This window comes from Megalobrama amblycephala, linkage group LG16 (assembly GCF_018812025.1).
Source record: "Megalobrama amblycephala isolate DHTTF-2021 linkage group LG16, ASM1881202v1, whole genome shotgun sequence".
Lineage (NCBI taxonomy): Eukaryota > Metazoa > Chordata > Actinopteri > Cypriniformes > Xenocyprididae > Megalobrama > Megalobrama amblycephala.
Genome location: NC_063059.1, coordinates 36,799,093 through 36,823,125, shown reverse-complemented (window position 1 = coordinate 36,823,125; position 24,033 = coordinate 36,799,093). Strand labels below are relative to the sequence as shown.

General features: G+C 41.4%; 1 protein-coding gene across 1 annotated transcript; it reads left to right on the top strand.

Annotated features, from left to right (window-relative positions):
• Positions 1–50: 50 nt before the first annotated feature.
• On the top strand, positions 51–23,539 carry LOC125248436 (NACHT, LRR and PYD domains-containing protein 3-like). Its single transcript, XM_048160304.1, has 10 exons — positions 51–252; positions 541–618; positions 5,336–5,422; positions 5,631–5,738; positions 6,211–7,983; positions 12,022–12,192; positions 17,386–17,556; positions 17,950–18,120; positions 21,939–22,117; positions 22,277–23,539. Coding segments are annotated over exons 2-10 (2,700 nt in total). The 5' UTR covers positions 51–252; positions 541–580; the 3' UTR covers positions 22,279–23,539.
• Positions 23,540–24,033: the final 494 nt, after the last annotated feature.

The window sequence follows — 24,033 nt, the reverse complement described above, 5'->3', positions numbered from 1 at the left end:
TAACCTAAAATAGCTTTACTGCACTTGAAGTTTGCCCTGCTATACTGTAATCATTACCAAAACATGTTTATCAGACTTGAGATGGAACGCTTCACATGTTCATGAGTTCACATTTCTCCATTTAAACAGAATCGATTCTATGTGGAGAATCAAATGTTTATAGTAACCTTTATTAAAGCTAAGCCATTATTTTACCTATAGCTACTTGAAAGAAACGGTGGAGGAGGTTTTCTAATCTGTATGTTGATCAAGGTGAGTGTTCAGGTCTTGAGACGCTTAACAGGTGACATCTGTATTAATATTTTCTCTGAAGGACATAAATAATTTTTTGAAATGTATTTGATATTTTTTTTCCATTTTAATTCAAATTAACAGGGTTTCACTGGTGTTTTGTGTTGTCCTTGGGTTTTTTCCCTTTGTGTTAATAATATACAACTAACATTGTGTGTTTCAGTAAATGCCTCATGATCTCATGATCCTGTTTTCAGACTCTTGGTATCCGTTTAGCTGAATTATTGTTTGTTTGTCATTTCCATCCAGATTTGGAGATCAGATTCTGTTTCAACTGTTCAGATTCATCATGAATGACACATGCAGAGATTTTTCTCCAGGATGCAGGTACTTTAAATAAATTCTCTACTAAAGGGTTAGTTCACCCACAAATGAAAGTAATGTCATTTATTACTCGCCCTCATGCCGTTCCACACCCGTAAGACCTTTGTTCATCTTTGGAACACAAATTAAGATATTTTTGATGAAATCCGATGGGTCAGTGAGGCCTGCATTGACAGCAATGGTACTTCCTCTCTCAAGATCCATAAAGGTACTAAAAATGTATATTTAAATCAGTTCATGTGACTACAGTGGTTCTACCTTAATATTATAAATTCACAAGTTCACATTGACAAATAATCAGATAGCTAATAGTTTGCGTATCAGATAGTAGTATGTGTATTTGGCGTGCTGTCCGAGGAGAGGGCTCCGATCTCGGTATTTGGCCCAAACCCAGAGTACTCCCTCCGTATTTCTGGTTTAGGAAAGTAACCAGGTGAGTGTGAGGAGACGAAAAAAACATAGATGAGTCCACTGCCTTCCACTCATGCTGATTGGGTAGATATGTTGATTGCTGATTGATGACTGCTGGTTGAAGTGATGTGATGATTAGTTTGATCATTTAAATGTGTTCCTCCCGAAATTTGTTAATAAAACATCATTTGATGAGAATACTTTTTGTGCGCCAAAAAACAAAACAAAATAACTTTTTAACAATATCTAGTGATGGCCAATTTCAAAACACTGCTTCAGAGTATTACGAACCTTTTGTGTTGAATCAGTGATTTGGATTGCATATCAAACCGCCAAGCTGCTGAAATCATATGACTTTGGCGATTCAAACCACTGATTCGATTCGTAAAGCTTTGAAGCTTCATGAAGCAGTGTTTTGAAATCTGCCATCACTAGATATTGTTAAAAAGTTTTTTTTTCGTGCACAAAAAATATTCTCATCAATTTAGAATATTAAGGTAGAACCATATGAACTGATTTAAATATGTTTTTAGTACCTTTATGGATCTTGAGAAAGGAAGTACCATTGCTGGCTATGCAGGCCTCACTGAGCCTATCGGATTTCATCAAAAATATCTTAATTTGTATTCCGAAGATGAACGAAGGTCTTACAGGTGTAGAATGACATGAGGGTGAGTAATAAATGACATTATTTTCATTTGTGGGTGAACTAACCCTTTAAATCTCATTTAAATGATATAAAATGTTTCCTTGGAGGCTTTATCTTCTGTGTGTGTATGTTTTTTAAATTAAAAGTGAAAAGTTTATTAAAAACAATAAGACCTTTATGATAAAGGGCTTTTTGATGAACAATACTTTTTAGGACCTTATATTAAAATGGTCATCTTCATAAAGGATTAAATATGTTATGTTACAGGTACATTTCAGGAGAAGAGACATGAAATTGCATAGTTCGGTACAGGTTTCGTATTTTGTATCAAAGACATGATTAATTAATTTATTTATATGATGTTGTTTTGTCCAATGAAGTGACGGAACGTCATAGGTGGGGTGACGTCATTGACCAGGAAACTATAAAGCCTACCCGAAAACCTATTCATTCAGCTTCTGTGCCTTCAGCAAGCACTATATGTGAAATCGTTTGTCCAATTTATTGTTGTCTGTCTTTCTGTCACACAAGCATTTATTATGGCGAGCAAACAACAATTCAGAAAGTGTGTTCATCCCTGCCCTCGTTTTATTATGGGTGGGGATACACACCCGATGTGTGTTGTTTGTTTGGGAGTGCAGCATGCCCAAGCAGCTCTTGAGGGAGCTGCTTGCGAGCATTGTGATCTTCTTCCCCTGAGAACGCTGCGCTCTTGCAGAGCCCTCTTTGAGGAGGGCAGCTCGGCTCACGTTCCTCACGGCTGGGGCCAAGGCAGAGTGGTGTCTGATGTTGTGGGGTTCGCAGATGGATCTGACAGAGGGGTTAGAGACTGCCCTATCTCAGCCCTCACCTGCCGGATCCAGTGTCTCAACTCGGAGTCAGGAAACATGCGCTGCTGTTTCTTCCGCTCCGGTTGAGGCAGCTGCACTGATGGCATCCAGTTCTGAGGAATTGGATGTTGTTAGTGTGGCAACAGGTGACACTCCATGGCTACTCTTTGTTCTGCTTACTCTGGTCACAGCTTACTCGTTCACTAGTTCTTTGTCTTGTGATATGATTATTTAAACTTAGGTGTTTGTCCCACCTCTGAGAGGAGTTTTGGCCAATAAGATATAGTCTTATTTCAAAAGGTGGCAGGAAGCATAGGTGTCATAAAAGTACTAAGCAGGGTTTTTTTGTAGACGGGCTGGAGCCGAAAATTAGATTCTCTGAGCTTGGGTTTCTGGAATTATGTTTTGAAAGAATCATCTGAATGATTCATTTGTCTGGTTCGTCCACGGTTCCTACACAGGGCATCCGCATTCTAAACTACATTGACGATTGGTTGATTCTAGGTCAATCAGAGCAGATAGCGGTTCAACATCGAGATGTTGTTCTCGCACATGCCTGCTCACATAGCATCGATTCTCTCAGCTGTAATAGACATAAAGCTAGGCCAGTCACTCACTGTCAAACAGTTTCAGAGACTGTGAGGTCTGATGGCAGCAGCGTCGAACGTGATACCTTTTGGCCTGCTGAACATGAGGCCATTACAGGGGTGGTTCAAAACCAAGGGGTTCTCACCGAGGGGGAATCCTTTTTGTGTGATAAAGGTCACGCGGCGATGCCTTCATGCCTTAGTCACATGGAAACAACCTTGGTTTCTGTCCCAGGGACCTGTGTTGGGAGCTCTCAGTCATCGCGTCACGTTAATGACAGATGCATCCCTCACGGGCTGGGGGGCGATCATGAGTGGTCGCTCTACTCGGGGTCTGTGGCAGGACCATCATCTCACCTGGCACATAAATCGCCTAGAGATCGTGGCGGTGTTTCAAGCTCTGAAACACTTCCTTCCAGACTTCAGAGGCTATCATGTTCTTGTTCGCTCAGACAACACATTGATGGTCTCATACATAAATCATCAGGGGTGTCTGAGGTCGCGCCCGTTATACAGACTGGCTCATCAGATCCTCCTGTGGACCCAAGGGCAGCTGCTCTCAATCAAGGCAGTTTATATTACAGGGTACCTCAATTTGGGAGCAGACATCCTGTCGAAACAGGGGCCGAGGCCCAGGGAATGGCGACTTCACCCTGAGGTGGTGGAGCTCCTATGGGAGAACTTTGGGTCGATCCTTTACCCCCGCCCGGAGTTGAAGAAATTATGGGCTTGGCCTCTGAGGGGGCCCAGCTCATGAGTTCAGGTCTATCAACTGAGGTTGTTGAGACCATCCTCCACTCCAGAGCTCCCTCCACGAGGAAACTCTATGCCTTGAAGTGGAGATTACTCACTTCATGGTGTGGAAACCACCAGTGGGACCCAGTTTACTGACCCGTTGGCGTGGCGCTGGAGTTCCTGCAAGAAAGATTTTCCACAGGGCTATCCCCCTCTAAAATAAAGGTGTACGTGGCGGCCTTAGCTGCTTGCCACACTCCTTTGAGTGGTGTACCTTTGGGGAGACACCCGCTTATTACTCATTTCCTTCGTCGCACAATGAGACTTGGACCTGCAGTTCACACAAGGGTACCAGCCTGGGACCTGGCCGTTGTGTTACAAGGCCTCTCTGTTGCCCCCTTCGAGCCTATCGAAGAAGTCCCTGAGAAGTTTCTCACATTAAAAAACTATCTTTCTGCTTGCTATTTCGTCTCTCAAGAGAATTGGAGATATTCAAGCCCTCTCTGTATCTCCCTTGTGCCTGGAATTTGCGCCCGGCATGGTTAAAGCTTTCCTGCACCCTAGACCGGGTTACATTCCTAAGGTCCCCACTAATACTGTGTGGCCTATTGTGCTGCAGGCCTTCTGTCCTCCTCCCTTCCAGATGTCTGACCAGGAGAAGCTGAATCTGCTTTGCCCGGTTAGGGCATTGGATGCTTATGTCCACAGAGCTGTTCTGTGGAAAAAGTCAGAACAGTTGTTCGTTTGTTTCAGATCACCTAGAAAAGGTCACCCTGCATCTAAGCAGAGAATGAGCAAGTGGGTGGTCGAGGCCATACACTTGCTTACAAGTCGGCTGGTCAGCCTTCACCTTTGACTGTTCGAGCTCACTTGACCAGGAGTATGGCCACTTCCAAAGCGCTATTGTCAGGAGTTTCTCTCCAGGAAGTTTGTGATGCGGCAGGCTGGTCCTCGCTGCATACCTTCATGAGGTTCTATGAACTGGACCTTGGCTCCACTCCAGGGGCGCAAGTGCTATCATTCTAGTGTGTGCATTGATTTCACACAGAGACTTGCTCATATGACGACGTGGGTATTAGCATTCCCACAGCGTTTCGACGCAGCTTGAGTTCCCTTGAAAGGGAACGTCTTGGTTACGCATGTAACCTTAGTTCCGAGTAGGGAACGAGACTCTGCGTCGCCCTGCCATACTCCCAGCATGCTCGTAAGTGACTTGCTTCAGTTTTCGGGTAGGCTTTATAGTTTCCTGGTCAGTGACGTCACCTGCCTATGACGTTCCATCACTTCATTGGACTGATTTCATACTTGCTTCACGACACAATCACACAGAGGTGTTCCCACAGCATTTCGACACAGTGTCTTGTTCCCTACTCAGGGAACTAAGGTTACATGCGTAACCGGGATGTTTTTGTATCAACATTGTAAATGTAAAGATCATAAGTGTTTTTAATAATAAATGAATGAATGCAGCAATTCAAATGATTCACTTTAATCTTTCTCTGTTATAGTTCTGTTCATCAGAAGAGGTCAGAACCAGAGCCCAGCTGTGTGTCTATGAGGAGTGACTGGTCTATGGGTCCGCCACTAAATTTCAAGTATATTATTTTTATATTAAATATAAATTATTCTGTTATAAACAGCAACCAGATATTGACCACAAAGTAAAATGTGTAAAATGTGTGGGTTTTTTTTTTATTACAGTTGTAACTTTTAGAAAGTGCAACGTTAATAACTGTTGGCAGAATTATTAAGGTAATATCAGAGTGTCTGATTCCTGATTCTTTGATTCTCATGATGTTTAAGGTCAGTCCTGCCACCCAGATCAGCCGTAACAAAACCCATCTGTAAGAAGAATGACCAGTCTATTAATCAACTACAGGACATTAATGAAAGCAGATATCCTGGTGTCAGGTGAATTGTAGGGTTTTTATTGTTGATTTTGTTGCAGTGCATTACCACATGTTCCTCAAATACATTATTAGTAACTGACACATTTCATAAACCCAACTATATGCTTAGTGTCTCATAGTACTAAGAAGAAGACATTTTACTCTTTTACCCATTTCACGAGATCACATATCAATATAATTAAATAGAGTTAAATTGTACGTATTTGGCGTGCTGTCGGAATTTTGTCCCGAACCCAGAGTACTCCCCCCAGTGTGGTAAAAGTAGATAGAACTAGAAGTGAGGAGATGGGTTGGAGGAGGGATGCTGATAAACTCTCAGATGAACAGAGGTAAGTCTGCTGAATGTATACCTCTTGACATTGGTTGAGTTGATTAACTGAATGCTCTCCACTTGTGCTAATTAGGTTAATTATCTGAAATTGCTCCTCCTGAATTTTGTTAATAAAACATCATGTGATATTCTAATTTCACAGCCATGAAGTCCTCAACAGGTTTAGATCAAATCTGATGAAGAAGTTTGAGTGTCTGTATGAGGGAACAGCAAAGCAGGGAAACCCAACACTCCTGAATGAGATCTACACAGAGCTCTACATCACAGAGAGTGAGAGTGGAGAGATCAGTAATGAGCATGAGGTGAGACAGATTGAGACACAATCCAGGAGAGCAGCAACAGAGGACACACCGATCAAATGCAATAACATCTTAAGACCTTTACCTGGACAAAACAAACCCATCAGAACTGTGCTGACAAAGGGAGTCGCTGGCATTGGAAAAACAGTCTCTGTGCAGAAGTTCATCCTGGACTGGGCTGAAGGGAAAGAGAATCAGGACGTCCAGCTCATATTTCCACTTCCTTTCAGAGAGCTCAATTTCATGAAGGACAAAACACTCAGTCTTTTAGATCTTCTTCGTGTCTTTTTCCCTGAATCAAAAGAAATGCAAATATCCAATGACAAATATAAAATGTTGTTCATCTTTGATGGTCTGGACGAGTGTCGTCTGTCTCTGGATTTTCAGAGCGATGTGAGGTTGTGTGATGTAAGTGAATCAGCCTCAGTGGACGTGCTGCTGACGAACCTCATTGTGGGGAATCTGCTTCCCTCTGCTCTTATCTGGATCACCTCCAGACCAGCAACAGCTGATCTCGTTCCCTCTGATTGTGTCCATCGAGTGACAGAGGTACGAGGTTTCAATGAGCCACAGAAGGAGGAATACTTCAAGAAGAGAATTAGTGATCAAAGTCTGGACAATACAATCATCACACACCTGAAATCATCAAGGAGTCTCTACATCATGTGTCACATCCCAGTGTTTTGCTGGATCTCAGCCGCTGTTCTAGAGAAGATGTTGAGTGAAGCAGAGAGTGGAGAGATTCCCAAGACTCTCACTCAAATGTACACACACTTCCTGATCCTTCAGACCAACATCAAACATGAGAAGGACTATGAGAAGAACGTGACAGATGAAGACATGATCCTCAAACTGGGAAAACTGGCTTTTCAGCAGCTTGTGAAAGGCAATGTGATCTTCTATGAGGAAGACCTGAGAGAGTGTGGCATTGATGTGACAGAAGCATCAGTGTACTCAGGATTGTGCTCTCAGATCTTCAGAGAGGAGTTTGGCTGGTATCAGGGGAAAGTCTTCTGCTTTGTTCATCTGAGTGTTCAGGAACATCTAGCAGCTCTATATGTGCACCTATCCTTCACAAACTACAGCTCACAGTTTTTCTCTAGTGTGTTCTCTGACCTCTCAATGTTTTTAACATCTACTTTATCTGATCTACATCAAAAGGCTGTGAATGAGGCTCTACAGAGTAAAAATGGACATCTGGATCTTTTCCTGCGTTTCCTTCTGGGTCTGTCAGTGGAGTCTCATCAGATTCTCCTACAAGGATTAATGAAACATACAAGCAGATCTGACAGCAGTGAGAAAACAGTTGAGTACATCAAGAAGAAGATCAGGACCATTGACTCTTCAGAGAAATCCATTAATCTATTCCACTGTCTGAATGAACTGGGTGATCATTCACTCGTGGAGGAAATACAACAGTATCTGAAATCTGGAAGAATAAAAGAAGCCAATCTCTCTTCATCTCAGTGGTCTGCTGTAGTTTTTGTGTTGTTGACATCAGAGAAAAATCTGGATGAGTTTGATCTCAAGAAGTTTATTCTAGGAAACAATAAAGCTGAAAATATGAACGTTTTTCAGAAGCTGTTACCTGTGATGAAAGAATCCAGATCACTTCAGTAAGTATCACTGAGAATAATTAAGTATTAAGTAACAATTTTATTAAGTAACTCAAATCTCCTAAATTTTTTTTATATATAGTTAACAGAGCAGAGTCATACATTTTAATATTACTAGTCAGATGGACGATTAAACATTTACCAGAACTTTAGCCTAAAGTTGACTAAAACTTCACATTTTAATTTCACCATTAGATGGAAAATTAAGAATAAAATCACTGAGTATCTGAAATTAGTACTCATTCTCTAGTAAAGTGCAGATGTGATGTGTAGCAACAGCTCCACCATAACAAGAATAGCAATGTACAGTGAGATATTTAAGATTCAGTCATTACTTTTACAAATTAGAATTTCAAATATAAATTGATATGAATATATTTTTCTATTAATCAATTAGTCTGGATTTACATTGTGCGAATCTATTTTGACATGCCGTTTTGCAGCATGTAATTGGCCATCGGTCTTCTCTGCAGTAAGAACAACAAAACTTTTATTCAATGGATTATATACAGCCTTGAAAGAGCACTCCTTTTACAATCACTAAAAATCTGTCACTCATCTCAGTTCACAATCTCACAAAGTTCCATTATAATCAATAAAGTTGTTTACACAGCATAATGAATCTTTTACATTGTTTGTTTGTTAAAGGGATCTCCCCAAAAATGAAAAATCTGTCATCATTTACTCCCCCTCAAGTAGTTCCAAATCTGTATGAGTTTCTTTGTTCTGCTGTACAAAAGATATTTTGAAGAATGTCAGTAACCAAACAGATCTCGCCCCCCTTTTACTATCATAGTAGGAAAAATAAATACTATGGCTGTCAGGGTTGGTTGCAAACAAGGAGAGGATGCAGGATCAAATAGCAGCAGCGAAGGTTTATTCACAATACTTAAACAAAACACAGGAACAGAACAAACAACGTTACATAGACAAGGACAGACAAATGAGTGCAGGAGAGTCCTTTAAATGGGAGTGCTGATGAGGAAGTGCAGATGCAGGGAATCCGTGATGAGTGAAATGACGAGCTGACTGGGTGCAGGTGTGGAACAGAAGGGATGATGTGAACTGGAGTCCGGGGAAGGCGAGACAGACGGTGACCGTGACATTACTCCCCCCTCCCGGTAGGCGCAACCTCGTGCCGTAAATAACCGGGAGGGAGGGCAGGCATCCTGGAGACATGACGGGTGATCCGGGTGTTTTTGAGGGTAGGTCGTCTCCAGGACGGTACTGGCTGACTGGGGTGCCATGGCGGGTCGGGCAGCTTGGGAAGCCATGGCAGGACGGGCATCTTGGGAAGCCATGGCCGGTCGGGCAGCTTGGGAAGCCGTGGGGACGCTGGCCAGTCAGGAGGCCATGGAGTACTGACCAGTTGGGATGCCCTGGCAGTGCAGGCTCCTTGGGACGCCCTGGTGGTGCTGGCTCGATGACAGGCTTCACTGGAGGTTTGGCTGGTTCAGTGACAAGCTTCACTGGAGGCTCGGCAGCAGCCATCACCAAAGGCTTGGCGGCAACCATCACTGGAGGCTTGGGAGGCTCCTTGGCCTTGGCCCAGACCCCAGGCCCTGCCACTAAGTTTGGGGACGGATACCCAACCACCCCGGTCCGATAGTCTGGGTGTTTTGGACCGCAGGGACTCCCGAGAAGGGCCGTGGGCTGGAATAGAGCCTGGAGCAGGTTCGTGGAGGGCTGGAGCGGGCTTGTGGAGTGTGGAGCGGGCTCGTGGAGTGGAGTGGGCTCTGGTACAGAGTATGGAGCTGTCGCTGGAGTGGTTGTGGACTTCAGCGCTGATCTCACCGATTTAAACATCGGGTCCGCCACCTTGGCTCCCAGGTCAGCGCTGTTAGAAGCCCACTTTCTTCCCCGGTGAAAACACTGGCGGCCAGGAATGGACATTCACATACTGCTGAAGCAGTATGTGAAGGGATCTGGTGTGAGGTGAGTTGGCGAGGCCTTGTTTGCTTCTGATAGGACTGGATGAGGAGGATACTTATTCACATTAACTTCAACTTAAAAATTAGAACTGTTTAAATAAAGAACGAGATTTATCGATTAAACTAGGGAGAATTCACAAGGAGGTTCACAATACTGAATAGTATCCTTATCCAGTCCCATCAGAAAACTAGCATTGAGCGAGGCATCAGGCCAACCCACCTGATAAGAAACCTCCAGAAACTCCTCAACATACCTCTCCAAAGGCCTGCCCTTCTGCAGCAGTCCGCACAGTCGGTCCTCAGCATGGAGAGAAGTGTGTGCTGCTGGATGATCCATATCCGTAAGGTCTGTCCTCCTGTCAGGGTCGGTTGCAATCAAGGAGAGGATGCAGGATCAAATAGCAGCAGCAAAGGTTTATTCACAATACTTAAACATAAAACACAGGAACAGAACAACCAACATAACATAGATGAGGACAGACAAATGAGTGCAGGAGAGTGAGTCCTTTTAACCCCTTAAGACCGGATGGAGCATCAGCGCTCCCATTTGCGTGTCTCTCTTTAAAAGCCAATAAAAATTGAATCCATATAGGTAGCACAAAAATTCTTTTTGCATACAAAACCAGAGACTTTAAACTTTCATATCAAGCCTCCAACATGCTTCTGTTGCGTTGTTTTCACCCTCTAATGAGTCTGAGTAATATGCGTTTACAACAAAAATAGCACAGCCGCTAATTGAATACAAGTATGTATATTTCACATGCTCATAACTTCATGAAAAATGCACAGATCATAAAAAATTGCACATCAATATTTGAAGCAGATTCTCAAGATTAAAATGAATCCAAAATTAATATAATATATTGCGTTGATCACAAGATATTACTCACGGAATGATTTAACATACTTGGCTAAAAACATGTCTCTCATCTCTCCGGGATGCAGTGTGTATCCAATGATCCCGGACCCATCCATGTTCGTTTTCCAACGTGGAATAACACATAATAGATATCATTTTAAAGCTTAGAATCTCATCTTTTTAATGCATCTAACCATTTTGAAAAACCCCTAAAGATTGCTGAGAAGCACCTCTAAACCGGAGTTTACCGCCCGTTGGCGCCACCTGGCTGCGGAAAAAATGAACAACAATTTTTCAAACTATTCTTTATGCTATCACCACGAAATTTGAACCAGATGCAGCTCACATATAGGAGAGCATCACCAAAAAAGAATTTTTTAGCGATCTTATTGTGTTCCTGAGTTATTCCATGTCAAATAAAAAAAAGAAAAAATATTTTTTTTAAATTATATATATTTTTTGTCTTTTATCAGCTGTTTCTCAGCAAGAAAATGTCCAAATGTAATGTAATTTATATTTTCTTAAAATATCAAATGTTTTCTATCAAATGATACCTACCTTTTGACTCTCCTTGCTACAGTTTTGGAGTTATGAGTCTTTACTTTTGTGTGTGTCGCTCAGAAAAAAAACTCTAAAAAAGCCTTCAGGTCTTAAAGGGTTAATGGGAGTGCTGATGTGGAAGTGCAGGTGCAGGGAATCCATGATGAGTGAGATGACGAGCTGACTGGGTGCAGGTGTGGAACAGAAGGGATAATGGGAAGTGGAGTCCGGGGAAGGTGAGACAGACGGTGACCGTGACAATGGCAGTCAAAGGGGGGGCAAGATCTTTTTGGTTACTGACATGATTCTTCCACATATCTTTCCACATACCTTTGTGTTCAGCAGAACTAAGAAATGGGAGCAATTGCCAGATCTGTTTCACCAATATGATATTATTACAGTATCAACTGAGAGTGCTTATATTTATATTTGACTTCATGTTTTACCCGTTTTAATTTTTAACAAAAAAAATTTGTAATCAAACATTAATTGTTGGACCACCTGCAGTAACGCTGCTGACCTCCAGTTGAAGACCCTTGGTTTAAAGTTAATAAATACATGAATATTAATTTAGTTCAATCTTAAAAAATTTTATTAGTGGTAATTTGACCATGAAACTTTGATAAAAATGTGACTGTAATTATATTGGAATTGAAAGTTTGATAGTTTAACTATTTATTATGCTATTTGATTTTCATCTCTCTACAGGTTGTATGATTGTGGCGTCACAGATGAAGGTTGTGCTGCTCTGATTTCAGCTCTGAGATCAAACCCCTCATACCTGAGAGAACTGAATCTGTCTGGGAATAAAATAGGAAAATCAGTGAATCTGCTGTCTGATGTACTACAGGGTCCTCACTGTAAATTGGAGAAACTGTGGTAAGACCATATTTGACTCTCACACATGAATCACAATGTAAAGTATATTTAAAGTGTTCAGCCTCTTTCTGCTGCTGTGAGTTTAGCTGATTGAGCTGTAAATCAAGTCAAGTCACCTTTATTTATATAGCGCTTTTTACAATGCAGATTGTGTCAAAGCAGCTTTACAGTGATAACTGGTATATAATTTTGGCTGCACAGCAGCTCTTAAAGAATAGTGTCAATGCAGACAGATCAAAGCACTGTTGAATAAATGTCAAGAATACTGTTGAATATCAAATGTCAAGTCAAATGTCAAGTGTTCCCAACTAAGCAAGCCAAAGGCGACAGCGGCAAGGAACCCAAACTCCAACAGGTGACATCAGGTGGCAAACAGGTGGCAAATAGATGTTAAAATGGAGAAAAAAACCTTGGGAGAAACCAGGCTTAGTCGGGGGGCCAGTTGTCCTCTGGCAAACAGTGCTTTGTTACGATTCAGGTTGCTATCATAAGTCTGATAGGATCGCAACATTCAAAGTATTTATTTCAGTTCCATCCAGTTGAGGATTTATTTCGCCACTCCTGGTGTAATAGTTGCTGTTGGGATGTTGCATCAGCACTGGATTTGAAGGAAGGCCTACTGTTGCAACAAAAATATTCAATGGCCATTAACTCTGTGTGCACATAAAGTTTGTGTAAATCCAATGCATTGGTGGCAAAAGGGTTAAAAACATTTCTTTCTTCTGCTTGGTGTAAACGTGTGTAAAATGAATAAACAGTGTTTGGCCGCGGAGGAATCTGCTGTGACAAAACAACAGCCTTGTAATGAAAATGAGCCTGAAAGGCAAAAGAGGCCAATTAAATTTACAGCAAAGGCTTTGGTGGAAAAACTTGATTCATTACAAAAGCTGAGAAAAGCAAAACGAATGTAACCTTGGTTCCCTGAGATACTGAACAAGTACTTCATGTGGGGAAAAACTCCTTTTTCCTCGATACTGAAGCATTTTTCAATAACACAGTGTAACTGCACGGCCATTGGTTCAAACTGGAAAACTTTTTAAACCAATGACGGCGTAGCAGCTGCATGAGCCTATGGTGATGCAGCGCGCCAAAGCCCGATACTTAACTCATACTGCGTATGGGGAACGAATACAATCACGCCGTGCCATGGGAGGGAATGACTGATCCTATCTTGGGCACCAGAGGAGTCCAGAGGATAAGTAGGGAGGCCAAAGCCGTCAAACCCTCATGTTACACATGCTAAGAAGGGAGCTGGCTCCCTTAAGTAATGAGCATGACCGACGGGCTACTACAGGCCGTCAAATCACACTGAAAGGACCCAAGCGTGTAACGCTGGAACGTCCAAGTTATAGAACCTGACAAAAGTGGATGGCGAAGACCAGCCAGCCATCTCACAGATGTCTTTGAAGGAGACACCACTAGACCAGGCCCACGAGACAGCCATACCTCTAGTGGAGTGGGCTCATACTCCTATTGGGCAATCGAGGCCCATAGATTAGTAACACTATCCCAACATGAGAGCTGCTTTGTGACTGGATGCCCTTTGGTGTGGCCGCCAAAGCACACGAAGAGTGCCGAAATGGCTTTGACCACTCAATATAGGTCCTCAATGCACTGACTGGGCAGAGTAAGTCCAACTCATGCTCGTCCGTTGAGGGGGGTAGCGCTGAGAGGGTAATGACCTGTGCTCTGAACGGTCATGAGTCAAGAGCACCTTAGGGATGTAGCCATGCCTGAGTTTCAGGACGACCTTTGAGTCATTAGGCCCAAATTCGAGGCATGCAGGGCTCACAGAGAGGGCCTGCAGGTCACCTACACACTTTACCGGTGCTAAAGCCAGTAGCATAGCTGTTTTAAGCAACAGGGGCCAAAGGTCAGCTGACCGCAGCAGTTCAAATGGGGGCCTGCACCTGTGCAAAGCCTGAACAGCTCTAAGGACCAAGGTTGGTTCCTCCTTAGCGGGGCCACCAGGAGAACTCTGTGTTTGTCCTCCCTGATTCGTCTGATGACCTGAGGGATCAGAGCGATCAGGGGAAAAGCATAGAGGAGGAAGCTGGTCCAGTCATGGGCCAATGCATCTTTGTCCTTCGAGAAGAAGGTTGGGCAATGAGAGTTGTCTTCTGAGGTGAAGAGTTCTACCTCTGCCCTCCAAAAGATCTCCCAGATTCTGAGAACCGTCTGGGGATGGAGCGCCCACTCGTCTGAGGGGACATTGCTCTGAGATAGCATGTCTGCTCCCAGGTACAGTTTGCCCAGTATGTGCGATACTCTTAGCGGTTGCAGTCTGGGCAGAGCCCATTCCAAGAGCTGCTTTGCCAGTGCACAAAGGTGTCTGGATGTAAGCCCGCCCTGGTGATTTATGTAGGACACCACTGTCATGCTATCCGATCAGACCAAGACGTGGTGTCCCTTCAGGACCGGCAGAAAGGAGTGAAGGGCTCGACACACTGCAAGCATCTCAAGGCAGTTGTGTAGATGGCTTTCTTTGCTCGACCATGAGCCAAAGGCTGGTCTGCCCTCACATAGAGCACCTCAACCCAAGTTGATGAGCCAGTCATCAAGGTAGTTTAAAATGCTGATTCCCATCTGTCTCAGGAGGGAAAGCGTCGCGTCCATACACTTCGTAAAAGTGCGAGGAGCTAGGGACAGCCCAAAGGGAAGGACTGTATACTAGTAAGCCACTCCCTCGAATGCGAATCTCAAGAATCGTTTGTGATGGGGGGCTATCTGGATGTAAAAGTACGCGTTTTCAGATTCGGTGAGAAGAACCAGTCCCCGGGGCAAATCTGTGCGAGGATCTGTTTCAACGTTAACATCCTGAACTTCCATTTCCTGAGGGAGTGGCCAACAAGGCTGGCCATTGACCGCCCGATGGCCTGGGCTGTTGCCTTCGTGCCGCGCAGGGCCAGATCCCTGGTGCTGCGCAGCTCTCAGTTCCAGACTCGTCCAGAGAGTGGAGGAGTTTGGCATGGAACACCTGGAGAATGGCCATGGTGTGGAGCGCTGAGGCAGCTTAGCCTGTAGACGAGTAGGCCCTGCCGGCGAGAGCAGAGGTCATCCTACAGGGCTTGGATGAAAGGGCCCGCTTGTTCTTCCATCCAACAGCAGCGGGAGGGCAGAGGTGAGCAGCCACTGCCTCGTCCAGGGGTGGCATCTGCTCATAGCCCTTCTCCTGAGAGCCGTCCACAGAAGTTGGAGCTGTAGAGGTGGTAGTGTGTAGGCGGGCCAAGTAGGGGGCGCGCCACGACTTGGTCAGCTGGTCGTGGACCTCAGGAAAGAATGGGGCAGCGCGCTGGCGAGGGGTCTAGCGACGTCCAGGCAGAAACCACTCATCCAGGTGGCTGCGTGTGGGCTCTTCAGGAGGCGCCCATTCGAGGTCAAGCTCCTCGACTGCCTTGGAGAGGACGCGGAAAAGCTCAGCGTCTATACCTGCCCTGGTGTCGATGGGCTTGAGAGACGGCAGGGGGGCGGGGTCTTCAGAATTGCTGGCCCATTCCTCCGTTTCAGAAGCTGCCAATGACAATTGAAAGCAATTGGCAACACCAGAACAGGAAGTGACAGTCTTTGCCCTCACTGCCTGACTCCATGTGAAACAGATTGATTCAATCCACTTGATAACTTGCCAATCCTTTAGTTACTTGAGATTTAGATTTTTTATTTTTTTTTTGCATATTGTTACTTTTTTGTATTTCAGTTCAGAAAAACTATGCTGTGGACAATGGAATACTCAAGCCTTTTTTCTGTTTAGCTACCAAAGTGGTCAATTTTCTTCTGATACAGTAGTAAATAGTCATTATAATACAATAAAATACATGTGCTTTCTCAGTTGAGAGAAGATCAAAACCCTGAAATAACACTGAGCAACAAAGCCAGAGATGAACAGTATTTTTATTTGTGTCCTCTTATGTCAGATTCTTAAATGTAATCAATAAATTCATTCAGAAAAAAAACACTGTGTGTGGCTATTATTACCAATCAAATGAAGTCAGTAATGGATTTGCACAGCAATTATAATTGCATGAATTATGTTGGGAGATTAATGTTTTGAAAAAATTTTAATGTAGAAATATTAAAGCTGCAGTTCGGAACTTTTTTGGTTAAAAATCAATTTTCCTGGTGGAATTGAAATCTACAGGTAACGCTAATACACACTAAATACACATAGTCACGCAACGCTGATGTTGTTAACATTAACAATTTGAGAACAAAGTATAACAGTAATAATAATTTTCACAGTTTGGCGTGATCCCAGCTAAGCGATCATTAAATTTAATCACCATTGGCAGCACGATTTATTGTAGGCCTAATGCTTTTTTTCTCAGTTGGTCAGAACAAAAGTGGCAGAAATGTTACTTGTTCAGATGATATTTTCCAGGGAAAATACTTATATTGATCATGCTTTCAAGACGTAGAATCTGTGATTCTGAAGTACAATATCCACACCGGTGTAGTGATTGACAACAAACATTAGATTCATCCGCTGAGGAGTCGTGTCAAGTCACTGTTTTATTGAGTGAGTTGAATCCTTCATTCAACTGATTCATTCAAAATTCATTCATTTAACTTAGCAAATGACTGTATGCATCATAGACTGTAAAAAAAAGTATGAATGGGTAGCCTAATTGAATCATGTACTCTGATTTGTTCAAATACACTGATTCTTTGAGGAACAAAACATTGTGTTGCTTGGAGTCACAGCAATTCTGCTTTGTTCTGTTGACTGTGTTTGAAATGTGAAAGTTATTCAGTAAATTGTTTATTGAAGTTGTTGTATAAAATCTGTCACATTTGTGTTCAGATGTTAAGAAAAATTACACTCTTGCTTGTGTGATAACTCCTATCATGTTATAAATATAAAAAACAGGAACTTTTTTTTTAACATTTCGATGATATTTCCTCCCCACTAATGTGATGACATGGCAGTGCGATGTCAAAATAATTTAGTGGAGAATTTAGACAGAGAAAATTTATCAGTATTTTTCTACATGTGCGCTCTTTTGGACTAAAATCCTTAATGGAGCTGTTTATTTGTGACCACATGGCGACTTTAAACATGAGCAGATGCAATTTAATATGCATGTCTGTCTTACATCATGGCAAGCAGCATTACATCACGAAAATGCAAACTCTGAGGAAGACCGTGAGGGCTTACGGTGCCACTTGGGATTCAGCCTGTGTCATTGTTCTCTACAGGTTGTATGATTGTGGAGTCACAGATGAAGGTTGTGCTGCTCTGTCTTCAGCTCTGAGATCAAACCCCTCACACCTGAGAGAACTGAGTCTGTCGTTGAATATAATAGGAAAATCAGTGAATCTGCTGTCTGATGTACTGCAGGATCCTCACTGTAAACTGGAGAAACTGTGGTAAGATCATTCATCTTTCTGCACTGACACCTTCTAAAATGTTTTTTTTTTTAAAACGTGTTTCAATAAAGACACATACACTAATTGATACTCCATACATGTTACATAGAACAAATTTAAGTAACAGTAAAATTAACCTATGTAATGAATAGTGTCATTTATTAAAACAGTTTCCATAAGACAGACATTTAATATATTTTATATTTTTCCTGATTTAATGATAATTAAAATGTTTTATGATCATGTTTTGGGAAATTTTATATCTCAGTCTAATGATCCATCAAACATATTAATTTGTGCTTTTAAGTTTGTATTTTCTCTTTAATAATGGATTCACTGCTAAACTGATCTGATCTGAACTGAGAGTGAAGAGTGTGTCATTGTTCTCTACAGGTTGAGTTATTGTGGAGTCACAGATGAAGGTTGTGCTGCTCTGGCTTCAGCTCTGAGATCAAACCCCTCACTCCTGAGAGAACTGAATCTGTCTGAGAATAAAATAGGAAAATCAGTGAATCTGCTGTCTGATGTACTACAGGATCCTCACTGTAAACTGGAGATACTGTGGTAAGATCATCTCTCTAATATTGGCACGTCTTTGTCCTCAGTAAATGTCTCCTTCAATCCCGAGACACACTGCACAATTTTTTTGCTGTTTTTTTTTCCAAAGATTGCCATCGTGATTTCTGTGATCGTGGCTCTTAATCGGTGGTCCTATGTTGTACAGTGAGAGACGTTCAAAGACGGCTGTTTTCCCGGTCTTGTGACCAAAGATAGCCTACAATCATTTTCTGAAAGTGTCAGAAATTAAGCATGATCAGCGCACAGTATGTTTGCTGCTACAACCTACGTCTACTGACCAGCCAATAAAAACGCAATATGAAATCAATGCGATATGGTGCTAAAATTTAAAACTGCTTACCTCAAGCTCTTTTCCATTTTTTTTTCAGCACACATAAAAACTACAACTGCCAAAGTGTAATTCGACATGGTCTTTTTGTTTACCACTTGCGCATGCTGATGACATTTTATTCTTCTATAGAAACTTGCATCGTAGCCTACGAGTCAATAGGTGTCATCACCGTACAGTCTACATGCATGTCACACCCAAGTTTAATAGATCCATGTCACACAGTGTGATTAGTAATGATCTTACAGGATTACTAAAATCTTGCAGTGTATACCGGCTTTAATGTAAATTCTAAAACTAAAATCAACTTGTAAAATAAATGCTCAGTAAACACACTAAATCTCAGCGCAAATGATGATTGATACTCCTTCACCTGCCTCTCTCGTTTAAGAGTTAATTTTCATATTTTCTTCTTGTTCTAAAATCATCTGAGCTCATTGTGTTGTGTTACATTCCCTTTTTGTCTAGGGTTGGCGGGAGAGTAACATATAGTATTAAAAATGAATGAAAACGTATTCCCACAAAAAACAGGGCCAAAAATGAGAGAGAGCTGGTTCTGTCATGCAATCCCAGCACTCACACAAACACAGATGAACTCTTCAATGTTTTATTTACAAAGTAAAGTCTCTTTTACATCAATTAAGAATAAGGTTAACAGTAGAGAAAAGAAATAACGTTAAGACACTTCTAGCTTCAGGAGGGGGTTAAAGCCAAAATAACGAACAAAAGGGGTAAGATACCTGAGAGTAAGGGAGTCTAAATAACCTATCAATCAAAAAATCAAATAAACAACAAATCTCTTCTCTGACTACCTTAATAACCAAAAACAGAAGAAAAGCAGGGGTTAGTAGTGATGGGACAGCTGATACTGGGGCTCTGATGATAAATGGGGCTCAGTTGATGACATTTAAATGTGTGAGCTGTGTGAACTTTGTTTATGCAATGTATTATAGAGTTGCGAGCTTGGGGGCGGGAAGCGCGAGCATTTAAAGGGGACACGCGCTGAATCGGCGCATTTTTAATTATGCCCCTAAATAGGCAGTTAAAAAAATTGAATGATAAAAAAATCAATGGGGTATTTTGAGCTGAAACTTCACAGACACATTCAGAGGACACCTTAGACTTTTATTACATCTTGTGAAAAAGGGTTATAGGGCACCTTTAAGCTTCGAACATCATGCAGTATCGGAAAGTCAGGACGCTGAATTTCAGAGACCCCGAACAGAATGTAAGGGTTAAACAGCTCATCTAAATTATTTTTTCTCAACTACTCATGTCAATTATGATCACATTAGGGGTGTCCTCGACTACGGATTTGCATAGTCGAATCCGAATCGAATCAGATTGCCTATATTCGACTGATAGTCGAATCATATATGTTAGGGGGGGGGGGGGGGGGTTGAGCTTGAAAAACAGCAGTCCACTAGAGAGTGAGCACGGACTTTGAAAGGGTCTGAACTGTGCACGAGATGGAGCGGGACACGGAAAATGAAGTAAGGCCTATAGCCTACCCGCGGGCGCGGCTTAAGACAACTTTTATTTTCTTTCACACACAACACTGAGAAACATCTTTCTAATAAACCGACCAAACTGCCTGTAAAGTGATAGACGAAACTGACAATGATTTTATCTTTTTTAAACAAATGAAAGGCAATGTGGATAAACATTCACAGCCACGATGTACAGAACACCACACAAAGATATAGAAGAAAATGAATAAAAACATTTTGTATCAATAAACCTTAAAATATGTATATAAATAACCGCAGAATGGCCACACTGCAGATATACATTACATATATGTCAGCAAATCCAATTACATCGGCTAAATTGTCTGTGCAAGCAAGCTTTAACTCCACAGCGCAACATTGATGCACCAAAAAACAAAAAAATTAATTAATTTAATAAAACAATTATAATTTTTATCAAACAATAATTTACAGAATTGAATTAGAACAAAAATATGATCAAGTCAAACTGCAAAATGCCTGAAGTGCAGGGGAACATATATTCAAAACACAAGCCACAAATGGTTAAATTAGATAACCCAGAGTGATCAATAAATAAATTAAAATTAAAGAAATTATTAAAATAACGAAAGTAGGCTATAGCCAGAATTGTCAACTTTGTCTTTTTAACTGCAGAGACAATAAACGCTGAACTGGAGTGGCAGTCTTTTTAGCTAAACATTCACAGCATCCAAAAATCAAATTCATCTAAAATAGTTTGAAATCATTTGTAGCTACCCTACTGAGAGACAAATCCAGTCTTTCACGCGATCTGTGTCCGTTTGAGTCTTTTTAAATAGCACGCTAATAGTCAGCTCGTTGGCCGGCAGAAGCGCGCCGCAGTGTTTGTCGTTGTTGAGTTCCACGAGTTGTTGGCACAACTTGCATCATACGTTTTTTGGATCATCTTTTACCATTTCAAAGTGCATCCAATTGTACACTTTATCCAAGACATTGTTAAAGATTTAATCCCTGCCGTGAAGATGCTCCTCGCCGGTTACGGATGATGGAAGTGAAACTTAAATCGGTCACAGGGGTGGTTGGATTTATTCACGCACATTAAAAATATTAAAAGCTTCTTTCTTTTCACATTTTTATTTATAGTATTAACATAACCGGTATGTCTATGTAAAATCAATCAGATATTGAGCACCCCAATATCTCTTCTCATAACACCTCTGCGAAGATTCGACTGTGAGATTGGTAGTCGAATCAGGCTCCTCCTATCGAAGATTCGAATCGTCGACTATTCAGGGTCACCCCTAGATCACATTATTGTTTATTTTATATTATTGATCAATATGTGAATCCGTTGACTAGGCTACACATGACACAAGTTGTGGTCTCATTGTAACAAATTAATTTAGATTAAATTACATTAGATTTGATAGAACTGATTCAAGACAAGAGTGATTCCATATGTCAAGGACTTCCGACGCTTTGTTTGGTGGTCACGTGCTTTTTTAAACCTCCCCGATGATTTAGATATTGCACAGTGGTTGCAATGTTGTATTGGTTGTATTGTACAGTGGTTCAATATTAATATTATAAAGCGATGAGAATATTTTGGGTGCGTCAAAAAACAAAACAAAATAACGACTTGTATAGTGATGGCCGATTTCAAAACACTGCTTCAGGAAGCTTCGGAGCACAATGAATCAGCATGTAGAATCAGCTGTTCGGAGCGCCAAAGTCACGTGATTTCAGCAGTTTCACAGATTGACACGCGTTCCGAATCATGATTCGATACACTGATTCATTATGCTCCGATGCTCTGTGTCTGTTCAGTCCTGAAGCACATGACAGTTTCAAACAGCACATTGAGCATCAACATGCATGAATCTCATTCTATCAGCAGCAGTATGTAGCGTTGCTTGTCATTATATCTCCTCTCCTCATCTGAGACCAGAGTGAATCACAAACAGACACTTGAAATACAATTCAAACTGTGTCATTGTTCTGTACAGGTTGATGAATTGTGGAGTCACAGATGAAGGTTGTGCTGCTCTGACTTCAGCTCTGAGATCAAACCCCTCACACCTGAGAGAACTGAATCTGTCTGGAAATAAACTAAAACAATCAGGAATGAAGTTGCTTTCTGATATGAAAGATGATCCACATTATAAACTGGAGAGATTATATTATTGTGAGTATTTTAAGTTTAAAATTTTTTCATTCATATGCCTGGCTGTATATGAATATTCTAATATCTCTGGCTGTGTTTGTTCTGAAATGACCTCCTGATGTGATGTGACAGCAGTAATGTCTCATACTCATATGTGACTGTCTGTGTGTTTTATTGTAGGACTCTCAGTATTTAGACGTCAGTCCAGTTGATCAGCTGATGGTGAATAAGGAGCTACAGAGACTGAAGACACAGAGACACACAGCGATCACACTGACGTGTGTGTGAGACTTAACACCAGTTTCTCGTTTCATAGTAATTGCTGATTGTTAGATTAAAATCTCAATCTTAGGTAGAATAGTTGAAGTCTCAGTCATCAGTTTAGAAACATGCGCTTCAACCCTGTGATGTGTGGCAGCAGCAGCGCAAGATCTCGGGAGAATGACCAAGCAGTCACAGATCAAGTGTGGTACAAAGCATTCTCAGATTTACTCAGGAAGAAGGGTCATATTTATTGACATAGGTCAGACAACAATCTCCAGGATGGCTTGAGCATCCAATCATACGACTTTCAAACCTTACCATGTATGGTACTTCAAGAAATATATTAAGTAAGAAATGTATGTGTGTCCTAATGCAAATAGAGTTCATTTAAGCTGTACAGCAGCTCTAAAAGAAAATAGTGTCATTGTTCAGCATTGTTCAGTTCAGTGTTGATTTAGTTGCATTGTAAAGATAATCAATTGTTATGTCAATTAGTTATTTTCATCTATAAAGCAGTTCTGCAAAAAACAGTGATGTCATCATCCAGCTCAGTTAATTTCCCATCCAATAGTGTCAAATCAATAATATTGTTAAATATTTTTGAATATTGTTGAGGACTTCAACTCCAAATCACAGGCAATGTTGTTTCTTGCTCTTGCTCTCTCTCATCCTCATCCTCTTCCTTCTCTTCCACCACCTCTTACACATATTCTTCCTCCTCTCCATTTCAGATTGTTTCTGAGTTTCTCTTATGGTGAATGTTCAGTACAGCGGCAAAACTCAGCTTAGTGCCGCTGACAACATTAAAATTCCTCTGCTTTGGATATATATACTCTCACTATATGAGTATACACTTTTTGGCCACTTTGTTAGGTATAGGTGAGAGTGGGGCACAACCCTTTTTTTTAGCTTTTTCATTTTGTGTAAATCCACTTGGGGTTCAAAGAATTTATTTTTCTCCACAATAATTTCACATGTCTAATACAAAAATGTGGTTTTGTTTCATTATTAGAGCATATAGCCTACTTTTTCTTTATTTACCTTGAAAGAATGAAAGAGAAATGTGACAACATGCCCCGTAGGTGAGGCACACTGTTACATGACCGTATGACAGAATCTACTGTATAAGATATGCAAGACAAAGTAAAATATTTTGGCAATAAAAATACAGTTATTAACTTTTTCATATAAAAATTGCAGTCATGTTTTTGTAATTGTAATTTGGGATTTTGACAATTAGCACACAAAATACAGCTATACAGCATAATTTAAAATGACGTGGGCAAATTGATGCATAAACACAATCATGCCTTCATAAAAACACAGAGACGTACACACTCCCTCCACACACAGCTTTCATGGGACAGAATAGATGAGCCAGAATGCTTTACATATTTATTGAAACTCAATGCTGGACGACTCTCAGTCTCCCCTCGGTAGAACATGCTTTTTGCTTTTTTGGTAAAATTATTTACATTTTCACAGATTCTGCAAGTGGTTCCCATACTTTTTCATGCAAATATACATATATATAATGATACATTTCATGTGCAAAAACAGGTCAGGTGTGAATAGTGTAGAGATGAATGAAGCACAGCTCACACACAAGTCACTTTCAAACAAGCAGCTTTCTGTTGGTCAGCGCCGCAAATTCACATGACCAACTTGAACAC

Coding starts and splice junctions, on each gene's coding strand:
- LOC125248436 (XM_048160304.1), top strand. CDS start 581: ATGAATGACACATGCAGAGATTTTTCTCCAGGATGCAG. Junction 5,423..5,630: donor GGTCCGCCACTAAATTTCAA/GTATATTATTTT, acceptor ATGATGTTTAAG/GTCAGTCCTGCCACCCAGAT. Junction 5,739..6,210: donor AGCAGATATCCTGGTGTCAG/GTGAATTGTAGG, acceptor CTAATTTCACAG/CCATGAAGTCCTCAACAGGT.